The 14076-nt window shown below is 39.8% G+C and overlaps 2 protein-coding genes across 2 annotated transcripts; one reads left to right on the top strand and one right to left on the bottom strand.

The window, feature by feature from the left end:
• Positions 1-4825: 4825 nt before the first annotated feature.
• On the bottom strand, positions 4826-7276 carry NEURL2 (neuralized E3 ubiquitin protein ligase 2). Its single transcript, XM_053453779.1, has 3 exons — positions 7272-7276; positions 5980-6815; positions 4826-5038 (listed from the first exon to the last, which is right to left on the bottom strand). Exons 1-3 carry the CDS (start codon positions 7274-7276, stop codon positions 4923-4925), a joined length of 957 nt encoding a protein of 318 aa, XP_053309754.1. The 3' UTR covers positions 4826-4922.
• Positions 7277-8299: 1023 nt separating this feature from the next.
• Positions 8300-13464, top strand: CTSA (cathepsin A). Its single transcript, XM_053453071.1, has 15 exons — positions 8300-8448; positions 8658-8821; positions 8895-9006; positions 9104-9154; positions 9259-9345; positions 9966-10121; positions 10384-10475; positions 11173-11257; positions 11348-11439; positions 11760-11832; positions 11960-12108; positions 12245-12320; positions 12433-12522; positions 12647-12748; positions 12957-13464. Exons 2-15 carry the CDS (start codon positions 8658-8660, stop codon positions 13038-13040), a joined length of 1413 nt encoding a protein of 470 aa, XP_053309046.1. The 5' UTR covers positions 8300-8448; the 3' UTR covers positions 13041-13464.
• The last annotated feature ends 612 nt before the right edge of the window (positions 13465-14076 follow it).

The following is a 14076-nucleotide window of genomic DNA, read 5'->3' as shown; positions in this document are numbered from 1 at the left end:
ATAGTGAAGCGTGAGACAACACTCTAGGGAACACTGCTTTGTGCACTACAGCACTTGGCAGCCTCATTCTGTCCAGTGTGTATGGTCTACTGCTTCGTGGCTGAGCTGTTGGTAATGGTATATGCTTCTGCTTCATACAATACAGTGGACCAGGGCAGACATTTCATGAATTGACTGGATTTGCATCCTCTGCCTTGGTGTCTCCATCTCGACAAATTGATCAATGGTTTTGTCAAAGCTATATTCACGTTCATTCATATTGAGCCAGACTTTGGTAGTGGTACAGCATGAGCCCCATCACTATATACTGAGGAAGTAATTCACAGTGGTACAGCATAACTGCCATCATTTAATACTGAGCGAAGCATCCGTTCAGACATTAACTCCTATTACTCTCTGACTCTCACACATACACTTTCTCACACTCTCACAATGTCTTCCCCACCTTTCCTGCACCTTTCTCCTTTCGTGCAGCTCTTCCTTCTCCTCTTTTTCTGTCTTTGTCTGCCTTCCATTCCAGATGAATACGTGGCTTTAAAGCTGAGCACAGGGATATCAATGGCGCGGTACACAATACAGACCAGGAATGCCACTGGCGGATGGGCCCCACCAACTCTCGCTGTGCCTGTTGGGTCAGTCCGCCCCTGCACATAACCTATGAGTGGCAGAGTACACAATACTACACAAGAGCAGGTTAAACACATATAGGAAGTTCAATTCCATAATCATGCTGAAAACACAAAATCCATATGCCCACAAGTATGCAAAGTTTTTCCACTACAGATCTTTTATTTTTTATGAATAAGGGAAAACACAGGAATAAATTTAAACTCGCGCACGCAACAACAAACTGGCACAAAAGGAGAAGAGTGCCCTGCTCCTGCAATCTTACAATCTAGTCGGTGGTTGAGGGGAAGTGGGGATGAGTTGATAGGGTGTGGATGATCTGTAAAGGTTTTTGGTGATTCAGATGACTTGATTAGGATGACGGCATCTGATTGCACGGGGAGATGGTGTTGCAATTCCCTGCAGTTTCCCTCCAATTCAACTCGAGTGTAACTCGTATCTGTCCACATGGGATGAGGCCACTGCAGCTTCATTTACAAGCAAAGGTAGTTTATTTAAAATGTATATTGCAACTAGGGTTGGTTAATAATTGAGACTACATTTCCCATGCCTCTTAGCCAGTCTAGTATGTAGGTCTGTAATCATTATGAAAATGAATACTGGAGTGAACAACTGTATAGTGCCAAAGGTTAGCTTTTATATCATTATGGATTGGTTCTGATCGTGCTATGGAATGCACACCTAATGATCTAAGCCATTCATTTGGTTAGCTAAACATGTAATAGCAGTACCTTGAGTGCCAAATGTTAGCCACAACTGCTGCAAAACTACCAAGTGTCCTATTGTGGTTCCAAGCCTGTATGTCCCTTTTTATTACCCCCTAACTACCCTGTTTTTTCTAATACCTCAGAATGTTTGCTGTGTATCACAGAGCTACACTACGTACATTAACTTTTTTGACTGCAATTCCCATGATGTTAAGACAGCCAGGAGCAGTACCTGGTAAATGTAGATTGGGCTGGGGGGAGGGGGCACTACATTAAGTCTACAGTACACTAACTTTTGTTGACTGCTTCTACAATAATATTCAGCAGCCATATTACGTGCCGAACTTCATGGTAACTGTAGTTATAGACTCCCATGATATACAGTCACTTTATCACTGGCTGAACATCATAGGAAGTGTTGACTGGGGCATGTATGTTTGTATGTATGTGAACATGAATGTCTATGCATAAGTGTATGTGACCATGAATATCTATGCATAAGTGTAGTTGTATGTGTGTTAGCATAGCTATGTATGTGCAAGTGTCTGTGTGTGTGAGCATGTATTTGTAAGTGCTGTGAGATGGAGTGTGTGTAAGCCTTATACAGTAACACGTGCAAACAAATGTTTAACAGCATAAACTGAATTGAGCAGCTTAAGTATGAAGAACAGAACACCAACACAATCACAGACACTAGTCTTACTTTAAAATATTGATTGTATTTAACAAAATAAATAGTTTAATTGCTGTCATCTGGAAAATAGAGTGTGGAACACAATGACTCTTCGGTGGCAGAGGCTATCTTTCAATTGTTTTTTCATAAGCTTCACGGCAAGTCTCCATCTATTTTTCTTCCAAACGTCTCCATCTATTTTTCTTTGACACATGGTACTGGTACAGTGGGGATACCTGCAATTCTCATAGCCAGGGCCACGATGCATATCTTTGGATATGTCTGTCCTGTAACACCCTGCTGTCCGTTCTTAGTGACAGTTTGTGGGATTGGTACAATGGAAGGTGCTGAAAACATACTTATTATTTGTTTATTCCTATGATTTTTTAAGGTACAACCAATGCTTCTAGTATGCAGTAGTTCCTCAATACTCTTTGCAGGGTAACGCTTGTTACTCAATCCCTGAACAGCATAGCTGTGCTTCTGCATCCTCCATTCTCTAATCAGTCTATAGTCTGATCTGGCCATTTATTAAAGGAGTTCAGTAGTGGCTGTGCTGTGCTTCTCTAAAGAAAGAATCATCGGCAACATAAGGAAAGATATGTTTAGTTTACTGACATTCAAACTGATACGTGTTTTATTATACCAATTCATGAGTGAAAATGATAAAATATCAGATGTCCTCCAAAATGTAAATTATTTTCCAATTTGATGGTACTTTTTATATATCACAAAATATTATATCCATACATTGGGAGTCAGCATGCACAAGAATAAAACCAATGGTTGTATGTAGACCTTTAAAAGCCAAACCTTGCCCATGTAGTTTTGCAGAGTTTTACTACGGTTTGAGATTTTCATCAGGGTTGTTCCTACATGTATCATAGGTACCACACATATTGAATTTCCTGGAAGGTTAGGCTTTATCTTATTATATTATAGCTTGCGTTCAAGAAAATCATTCCTGCTTACCTGAAAAACCATTCATAAAATCTTTAGGAAGCTATTCAACACTGGCCATTCATAAGAATGCTTATTGACCACCCCTGATTGCCCTACCTGGGAACTTTGTGGCTACAGCTACCCAGAGCCCCCCTTTGCAGCATGCAGGTACGAGGTCCCGCTGACATTGCTCATCATTGCTTAGGGCTGCAGCCTGTGAGCTGTCTAAATTACTCAATCTTGGTGCTTCACACTAATTTGCCTAATAAGCAAATACATTACTACCTATGATGCCTGTACTAATGGTAAATATCTGGCATTTTCCATTTCCCCACCAGCTGCTTTCTGATATCAACCAAAGGTGAGACTGCTGGGAGCTCAGCACATGTTGCTAGAATACTATTCAGCCGTGTACTGCCACAAGGGTTCAGAACTAAATACAGCTCGTCAGTATAATGTGCAATTAAGCTAAAAGTAAGGTGACTTACGGTACATGTGGAGTATAAAAGACAGGGCAGGAGGTGTTCAAAGATATGGTCACCTGAGCAATCAAGTAAATAAACTGACATAACTGTATAATTGACACCTTTGAAACTTTGGCTGAAACCAGCACTGAAATATAAGAGGAAATACTTTCTGTGAACTGCTTTATAATGGAAGTGAAGCGGGATACAAGCAGAATCACAACTACATAACTCTCAATATCTGAAAAGGCAGAAAAGGGTATTTTTGCTTTAAGTGAGGCGGTTGGAGGACAGTGGCCTACAGAGACACATTATGTACGGTAAGTTTGTGACCTACTGGTAGTGATTTAGGTAGCGGCATAAGGCATTTTAATTTGATATTGGTAAATTACATCTTACTTTGTGGTCTATAAGGGGGGAGGACTTTGTCATTTTGAGAATTTGGACTGGGCCAAGGGACAACCACCCCTTGCCTCTTTAGTCAGCCTGCTCCTACCTCATCCCAAAGCAACAGTGACATCAAAGTCTGTGCATTTCATGTGGTTGCTTAAATGATGCTTTGATATCCACATCATGATTCTGAAATATGTATTACGGGAAGTGCATGACTGCATCTTTTTCTCTTCACATAGTGAAGGATATCTTGTAGTAGACCAATGCCTTAACTTTCTGCATTTAATGCAAATGTGTCATGCATGGAGTCCATGCACAGTGTATGTGATACAGGGGTGTCGATCATTATTGTTATTATTATTATTAATATTATCTTTTATTTATATAGCGCTAACAACTTACACAGCACTTCTTACAATACATATATTCAGGGTATATGATAAGACCAGAATGGACAGACTAAGACAAATTAATACATGTTGTAATGTTGTCCTTAAGCTGATATGTTAGAAGGAGGAAAAATGGGCAAGCGTAAGAATCTGAGCGACAAGGGCCAAATTGCAACGGCTAAATAACTGGGTCAGAGCATCTCCGAAACTGCAGCTCTTGTGGGGCGTCTGCAGTGGTCAGTACCTATCAAAAGTGGTTCAAGGAAAGAAAAGCAGTGAACCGACTATGGGGTCATGGGCGACCAAGGCTCATTGATGCACGTGGCGGGCGAAGGCTGGCCCGTGTGATCAAATGCAACAGACCAGCTACTGTAGCTGTCGGAACACACAGTCCATCGCAGTTTGTTGCGTATGGGGCTGCGTAGGGCTGATATTTAGCCACACACGCTTGTGCCATGCAGCAACCCTAAAAGATTTCAATATGTATAACTGTTATAGATAACATGCTTTTTCAGTATTAAATATAGTATAGTTGTGATAGCTTCCTCACCATGCCCCAGGTGGATCTGAAATACTAGAAATGTTTGCCAGTTACATTTACAAGGCTGCCATTGGATGCATACACGGAAGTCAATATCATGTTTCTTTAATTGTAACTGGACATACAGAATACAGTACAACATGTCCTGGTAGAGTCCCCAGAAATCCCTTGACTATGTTTTCTTTTTCATTCATATTTGCAGAAATTCTTCAGCAGCTGCGGCAGGTCCAACCAGTCTATAGCTAATCTGTGCACCACATGCTTCTGGATGATGAGACGACACAGGGTCTGCAATGAAGGAACTGGGGGGAAAAACAGCAATATTGAAATTAGTGAAATTAGTAAAAAATCAACCTTTTTTTTCAGCTGAAAATTCTTAACTTATTATTTATTGGCACAATATGCATTGCATTTCTTGTGTGGCAGATGTTTGAAGGATATGCCATATATAACTCCAATAACTGCAGACAGCAACTGCTCCATATACAGTATTATCATAGTGTATGCATTCTGTGTGTTCATAAAAACAAAGTTATTTGCAACACAAAGCAACAGGCAACATTAATTATACAGTGGTGAATATCATGAGCTCTGAAATAGGTTGCTACTCCTTAAAGAAACATTTAGTTAGAACAATGGATAGAGATGCTTAAAGGACACTTTATAATAATAATAATAGCTGTGTAACTACATATGTAGCAGATACCTTTCTCATTGAGCCTCTCAGTTTACATCATAGCTGGGGATCTTATGATGGAGATTTTTTTCCCATAAGTCAGACCAGAATATATGTATTTACTAAACAACTTAATAGTGAATTTTCCCATGTAGTATACTCCATTCATTTCAGACATATGGTGGAATTAAAAGCAATTGTGTGCAAATAAATATTTTAGTTCAGGGTCAGTAACTGGTAAATTAGAGATCTGGAAAGCAAATGCAATGTTTGCACTTTTAAATCAAGGCATGTAATAGTTTTAGGATAAGGAAATGAAAAAGCTTTTTCACTCTCCTCCCTCAATGCTAAAAATAGCAAATGGAAGATCAGCACCTTCGCACCCTCCTACTGGCTACTTATCCTAATTTAAAATGTCACACAGACCATAACAGACCATAAAGCATACGAGAAACAAGTGACTGTACACTACCGTATTCCTTTTCACATTTAGGGGAAAGAAATTCCTACTCCCTTACCATGCCCATTAAGTGTTCAACAGATGATACAATGGAATGAGATACCTACATCCATATTCTAACTGGATAACACGGACACTCTTCGTGGAGGCAAAGACATCAACAACAGCATAAAGGGGCTTCTCCGCAGATATCCCACGTGCGCTGGCTCCCATGTCTTCTCCATTGATGATGATGTGCATGTTGTGGGTTCCATCTGACTGGGGTTCGTACAACACCCCTATCCTACTTCTTCTTGACGTTGGTGGTAGAATATTGGACTTGTAAAGTTCATCCAAGATGTGGCTGAAACGCCCTGGCCTACTTCGCGCCACAAGTTTGTCACGAGGGATTTTAAACTTTCCAACCTTTAGGTAGGGGTCTGATAAGAACCCGCTTACCACTCCTGATTTGCTGTTTTCTTCACCATCGGCAAGCACTCTGTTGTGGTTTCGAGTAATAGCAAAGACCCAGCTGTCGCCCATATTAACCAGGTCTGGCAGAGAATATTCTGGTACAATATCCAGACTTCTAGGATCCCTGGCCATCAGACCTACTCTTAGGTGACCACACCATCCCAGCTCCTTTTCCTCAATCTCCACCAAAAATATCTGCCCAGGTTCCAGGGGCTCCCGACTAAAGCAGATGCCATTAGCAAAACTCTCTACCCTGGTAGCTTGGGTACCTGATGGGTCGATGCGTACATTTGTACCATGGATATGATGAAAACACATAAATGGCTGGCAGGGCACAGACATTTCCCCAGAACAGTGCTCAGATGACACACTAGCTGGGGCTATTTTTAAAAAGGGCAGAGTAACGGAGCATATCTGTCCTGGACAGCTGCACACAGAAGGGCAGCTCCATTTAGGGAAAGGAAATCTTGGCTCACACCTACCAAGAATTCTAATTAGAGAGGTGAAACACGGTGGCTTGATCAGAAAACAATCTTTTAGAACTTATTTTTAGTTATTTTATAACTAAACTTATAACTAAGTTTGCCAAACAAGCAAAGAGGTGAAAAAGGGTACTATGGACACAGTGGAAAAAAAAATAAAAGATTTTTAAACTTTGATGCAATCATGTCCGCTTAAAAATAAAATCAAATAACAAGCATGCTGTAGTATTGTGCAAAATATAGTCTCACTAATGTGGTAAATATTACAGTATTAATACTGTACATGTAGGTCTGTGAAGAAACAGATTGTGCCATAAAAGTTGGTGCATAATACGAATAATGTTTTTTTTAGCACCAAAAACTGCCGAAATATTAAACACTGCATCCTAAGTGGCTGAATCACCTCTGCAATATGAAAGCTAAATACTAATGAACATATAGATTTTGCATATACAACAACTTACAGCATTGTACCTATGGCGTAATTTTGTTTCCCTATACTACTTCCATTGGAAGTCCTTTCCAGGTATCTACTACACCGAGAGGTAGATAAGTAAACTTTACTTTACAGAACGGACAGAAGATACTGACAGTTAAAAAAGCACAGCGGACAACCGCATCAAACTGAAGGCTTAAATAACCCAAAGAGTGCCCATTTTTAATGTATCTTCAAGGATTTAAAGAAAATATATACAAAAACTACATTTTCATTAATAATCAATTTAAATTAATTAAGAATTAAAAGCTAGCTCGTTGTGTGGGGGGGTGGTGTCTCCAGCTTTCATATTTAGGGGGGCACATGGGGGGACAGGGACCAAAGTAGGGGGGGGCAATTATAAAACGCTACATATATCTATATATATATATATATATATATACAGTATCTCACAAAAGTGAGTACACCCCTCACATTTTTGTAAATATTTTATTATATCTTTTCATGTGACAACACTGAAGAAATGACCCTCTGCTACAATGTAAAGTAGTGAGTGTACAGCCTGTATAACAGTGTAAATTTGCCGCTGGGTAAATTGTTGGTTATTATAATAATAATAATAATAATTTGTCCTTGATAATAAAGGTATCCCTGGTTAAGCCTAAGCTGTTCATGATGCCACCTAAACGTGATTACAGTAAAACTATACATATTGTGCCAGGCTCAGGTACTCAGTGGGTTAAAACTATAAGAAACATTAGAAACATTAATCTCCCGCCATCTGAAACAAACTGAAGGGCATCTTAGTTTTAGGGGATGTGGTTGGTATTATTACCGCATACAGTTAGAGTTTATATGACTTTTTAATCTATGGAAGGCTCTGTGCGTTAACGAGAAAAGCATTTATAAGAAGAATGTATTTAATTCACAGCTTCATTTGTTAAACATTTTCTGTTGTTTTTCACACGATTGTCACACGTAGGGGCTGTGATACGCCGACGCCCCCCAAGCACTGTCAGCGCCTAGACGTCACGTGCCCATTTTGTGCACGTGACACCGAAAACGCCTCTAAGTCATATGACAGCGGTACGCAACTGGAACGAGGAAGTGTCCGGTGACTGACTTCACGGAAAAAAAGGAACCGGGCGACCAACAGACAGACAATACAGGAGCGGTAGAGCCAAGACAGAAAGGCCATAGAACAGGTCGGTGATTGTTTACAAGAGCTTAATAGGGGACGGTTTGGGAGAATTTCAAAAGCTAAGGGTTACCGAGTAGGAGAGGTGGATGTTTACAAACATTTACACAAAGGGCGGTAATCTAAGAGAACATTTTTCGTTGTCACCCCGATTTACTTTATCCCCTTGCTTCTTTGACACTGATCTGTGGTATTCGTCACCGTGTTTTTACATAGATGGAGCTTGTGCTGCTCTGTTGTTTGCTCCTTGGAACCGGATTTGTGAAAGGTGCCCCCTCTAGAGATGAAATAATCTACCTGCCAGGGCTTGCTAAGCAGCCATCATTCCAGCAGTACTCCGGATACCTGACCGTGCCGGGTAACAAACATCTCCACTACTGGTGAGTGTCCCTGTAGCTCATAAGTGTGGTAATGTCTGCTTTGGACTCTTTAACCTTTGCTGTGCCTCCGCAGGTTTGTGGAATCTCAGAAAGATCCTGGCTCCAACCCTGTTGTCTTGTGGCTGAATGGGGGTCCTGGATGCAGCTCACTTGATGGACTTCTTACAGAACACGGCCCCTTTCTGGTGCGTACAGCTGGAGCACCTGTGTTGCATATAACTAGGCGACTGTACTGTACACCTGTAATGGGCTAAAGTTTAACCATTGTCTATCATTTACCAGATCCAACCAGATGGAGTGTCATTGGAATACAACCCCTACTCTTGGAACAAGGTGAACCCCAAAATGGTTCTGCACGATCATGTTTATTTATTCACCATTCTCTTTTTCAGATTAATCCATTTACGCAATTATTGTTTCTTTGTGTTGTTTCTTAGATTGCAAATGTCCTGTACCTTGAGGCTCCAGTTGGTGTCGGTTTCTCTTATTCAGATGATAAAAGCTATCAGACTAATGACACAGAGGTACGTTGTTAGAAGAAGAAACCTTGTTTGCGAGGCCCTGTACCATAAGTGATAATACTGATTATATAACTTTTAGCCTGTGCAAGCAGCTCGCGATGCGCTATAGGTGGGACGATAGTCTATAAATAAAGGTACTGTGAGGCAGATCTTCATTACCTAATGTGAGTAACTAAAGCTGTCTGCAATGACCTTAAGTCTCTTGAGTACCTGCCTGTCCGTAATGCATTATTTATAAATGTTTGTTCTATAACAATATGTTGTTGTGGCTTTTGTTGGGTTAATAGTTGCACTCTTTGAAACGGTGAACTGTTAAGGTGCTGTGTGATGCCTCCAGGCTTATAGGGCGATTGGCAAGGTTTAAAAACTAAGTTTGGGGTGCTCTGGTATATGCTAATGCCAATATGTTGGTATGTGGTTAAGTAAAAGACCACAACCTGTTTTATCCAAGTTGGTGTCACATGCTTTATTTCTTTAAGGAGTTGGTTTCTGTCCCATACAACCTCGTGTATCTGCAGTGATTGATTTGTACATACTGTTTCTTTACTTAGCTCTTCTTTATTGACTCCCTATACACCACACAATCCATTGGTTTAACTATTCGTTGTCTTGCTTTTCTTTAGGTTGCTCACCTAAATTACCTGGCATTGAAGGAGTTTTTCCGCCTTTTCCCAGAATTCAGTCAGAATGACTTTTTCATAACTGGGGAGAGTTATGGAGGAGTTTATGTTCCGTCACTGGCTGTAGAGGTCTCTCAGGACCCTGCTATTAATCTGAAGGTGAGGCACTGAGATTGTAAGGAACTATGGACACACAAAGTCTATGAAGGGCTATAATAATCTTCATGTAATTTAGACGACTTCTACTGTAGCTGTAGCCTTTACCAAATAATAGACTAGAATAATCACTTTGTGTGAGGAGGAATCTCATTGTGGAAAAGTCTGTGCATTTCACAAACTGACTGTAGTTTCATACTGTACCGCAACCTCTTCACGGATAGATTTGGCAGTTTATTATAATATGTACTTCTTTGATTTTCAGGGAATCGCTGTGGGAAATGGCTTGAGTAGCTATGAAATCAATGACAATTCATTGATTTATTTCGCTTACTATCATGGTATCTTGGGAAGCCAGTAAGTTACTTAATACTTTTAATAATATGCATTGCTTCTCCATAGTTAAGTAGGTCACCTGCCTCTGTCTTTTGTCTACCTGCCAGTCTTTCTGGCACAGTGCAGATTAATTTCAGCTAAACAGTTGCATTCTTTGACGATTACTAATGGAACTAAGGGTTTCATAAAACGTAAATCTCCTTTTAACACCATACCTGTTTATTTATGGAGCCCCAGTAGATGCTCATCCTCATGGCTTTGTGCCATTTGCATAAAGTTGGGAAAGACTAATAGGGAATTCCTAACCTGGGTAATTATGTCAATAATTACATTCCACCCAGGAGATCTTTTATTTGTTTGGCCACTTTATTGCTTGCCATCAGTTATAGCTTAATGTTATCCATATTTCATTGATGAGTTTTCATATACAGCAATGTTTACATCACCTAAGCAATTCATCTTTGTCTAGTCTACTTTTTGGTGTTTCTTCGCATTCCATGACTGCCCCAAATCACTGTAGCACCATTACATCTCCCTTTTTATCTTCCCAAGCAATGAACCCTATTGTGTTTCTCCCTTTGTGTGACTGCCACTGTTACAGTATATGAAAGTCCACTGTGTTCATTTCTAAAACTCAAATATGTGCATTTTGCCTTTTTAACATTTTTGTTTTTGGAACCGCAGGTAACTTTTAACATTTTTTTTATACCCTCTTCAGGCTGTGGACTGAATTGCAAAAGTCATGCTGTGAAGGAGGAAACTGTCAGTTTCATGACAACCCTGATCTTAATTGTTCGTTAAGGGTGAGTGAGTTAAGGGTTAAGTGGATCTTTTTTTTTGCCTTTATGTTGTATCAGGATAATATTCCTTTCATATTCCTTTGTGCTCTAAAGGTGCAAGAGGCAATGCATGATGTCTACAGCACAGGTCTAAATATCTACAACCTGTATGAAGCATGTGCAGGGGGCGCTCCTGGGGAGATCAGGTAACTATTTCACTTGTTTTGTAAAATGCAATGGGCTATACCACAAATTACTAACTTCAAATCTCAAGGGTTTCTAATACACAGCAGGTTTTCATAATGTTTTTCATATTGGTTAAATTAAGACCGCTAAGGCACTCAAAACATTGCTGCCCTTAAAACTCAATGGGACACCAACATAAAATAGTTTATTCCAGCGAAGGTTGGGAGTCAAGCGCAGTTATTTATTTATTTTCTGGTCAGTGTGACTATTTTATATCACTGATGGCACTCCATTTGAACCATTATGTTTACCCGCTGCCCATGCTTTTTTTTATTAATAGGGACTATGGCGATCACATTACTGTGTATCATCATGGCATACTTTCTCCTAATGTTTTCAAACACTGGAGCAGGGTAAGTATTTACGTCATTGTTTAGTAGTGTTGGAAAACCCTCTGTAACCAACAGTACTCTGTGTCTGAAGTTTGTATTGAATTTGAGTGTACCAATCTGTCCATTATTTCTCTTTTTTTTTTTCCAGAAACTAGTGTCTCTGTCCCTTGTCCAGAAGCCTGTACGAATGGACCCTCCCTGTGTAAACAGCACGGCTTCTAGCAAATTCCTGAACAATGAATATGTTAGGAAGGCCCTTAACATACCTCCTGAGGTGCAGCAATGGGAGGTCTGCAGGTGATGCTACTCATCCCATTAGTTACTAAAAGTTACTTTGACCAGGATATTGAATTAGAGGAGGGGATAAGTCATTGAAGTGTTAGAAGGGGTCCTGACAGGTTAGGTTAATGTAAGAACTATTATTTTTTTGCAGCTTTGATGTTTACAGAACATATGGACGAGTGTACCAGACCATGAAAGACCATTACATGAAGCTGTTGAGTGCTATGGTGAGAAATATTCATGTATTTGCAGCTGAAGCCTCATAATCGTGAGTCAATATGTCTTCTTGGACATGGGGTGACTCCTATAAATAATGAGAAAACTGAACTTTCTTTTCAGAAATATCGTATTTTGGTATATAACGGAGATGTGGATATGGCATGCAACTTCCTTGGAGATCAGTGGTTTGTGGATTCTTTAGGACAAAAGGTACGTGAGTGTGTGAGAGGCCAGTGTGTTTGCCTTTCATCTACACATTTATTCACTTGCATGAGTGTGCGCTGTTATTACTTGTTTATCATTAACTCCAAATTACATCCCTTGGATTCTTCAGCTGCAGGTTCAGCGTCGGCCATGGCTGTATAACGAAGGTGATCAGCAACAAATTGGTGGATTTGTAAAGGAATTTTCTAACTTGACCTTCCTTACCATCAAGGTATGAAAATCTTTATTCGGGGATTCCCATTATCTTACATTCTTTTCACACTAGCACTGTAGGTTCCATCCATATTCTTTTAGTTTTCATTATGACCGCATTCAAAGTGCCTTTTTTTTCCTGTGTTCCCACCCTTGGTAACATTAGACTGTAATCTGCTGTCAGTTTCAATCTATATTAACATATCAACTAATTATCATTTTTGCAGGGAGCTGGACACATGGTTCCAACAGACAAACCCATTGCCTCCTTCACCATGTTCAGCCGTTACATCAAAGATGAGCCCTTCTAGCTCTGTAACCACTTCCGCTTAGCATCCACTGTACAAAATGTATATGGAACTGAAAGATTCAATGCACTGGAAACCTCATTTTCTTAGAAAATCCATCTGGCATAGGATATATCATGAGATTTTCTTTCATATTGTTGTTGGAGCTGTGCTCTCCTCCTCAGGTTTTTTTCCCCATTCAGGTTACACCATAAGGGAAGGAGCACTTCCCTATATTAAATTATATTAAAACATTACATTCAAGCTCTCTCATGCAGTGATCTGCAGGAGGGGGTCTTATGAATTTGTGGGCTAACAGTTTGTAATGTTCTGGGGTGTTTAAAACGTTACTTGGCTTTTTACGTCTCCATCTCTAGTGATTATCATGTCTGCATTTTCCTTATTACATTACTATTGTTAAACTGGGTCAATAAAGAAACACATTTTATTTTTGTCTAGATTAATTTTAGATAATGGCTTGAAGTGAATAGGCAACAAATGACATACACAGAAAGGTGTTTGTATACAAAGTTTGCTGTGGTGGTAAAACCAATTTCCAAACGTTTCCACCACGGTGGGGTCTATTCACTAAAGGGAGAGTTGTGGTTTCAGCACACTCACTAAGCAGTTCATTATAAAGCAATGGACTCATCGTAGATTTCATGGCTATGGAAATTAACCTAAAAATGCCACATTGTCAGTGACAACAGAAGAGAGGGAAAATTGAGTAATTATTGAGTAATTGAGGACTTAAAAGGCAAGCAGGCAATGCAATAAAGTGTCGAAAAGCAAGGAAGGGTGCTGGGTTTCATAACGAGAGGCATTAGTGGCCTCGCCTACAGTGTTGTGTACAGTTCTGAAGACCCCATCTCTTGAAGGATATAGGTATTTGGTATAGAAAATGGTAAAGTGGTTTGCAGGATAACAAATAGCAGGAAAAACTACGGAATCTTGATCTGTATAATCTTAGAAGAAATATACAAAAAAGGAATTTAACAAAGTACAGCAGGAAAGGTTATTTCAGAGCAGAAATGTTAGAAGAGGACATAGTCTAAAACTG

This window comes from Spea bombifrons, chromosome 13 (genome assembly GCF_027358695.1).
Source record: "Spea bombifrons isolate aSpeBom1 chromosome 13, aSpeBom1.2.pri, whole genome shotgun sequence".
NCBI classification, from domain to species: domain Eukaryota; kingdom Metazoa; phylum Chordata; class Amphibia; order Anura; family Pelobatidae; genus Spea; species Spea bombifrons.
Note: the sequence above shows the minus strand (reverse complement) of the source record. Positions and strands in the feature narration are given on the sequence as shown.

Coding starts and splice junctions, on each gene's coding strand:
- NEURL2 (XM_053453779.1), bottom strand. Junction 5,039..5,979: donor TATCCAGTTAGAATATGGAT/GTAGGTATCTCA, acceptor TTTTCCCCCCAG/TTCCTTCATTGCAGACCCTG.
- CTSA (XM_053453071.1), top strand. CDS start 8,658: ATGGAGCTTGTGCTGCTCTGTTGTTTGCTCCTTGGAACCGGATTTGTG. Junction 9,007..9,103: donor CAGAACACGGCCCCTTTCTG/GTGCGTACAGCT, acceptor ATCATTTACCAG/ATCCAACCAGATGGAGTGTC. Junction 10,476..11,172: donor CATGGTATCTTGGGAAGCCA/GTAAGTTACTTA, acceptor TACCCTCTTCAG/GCTGTGGACTGAATTGCAAA.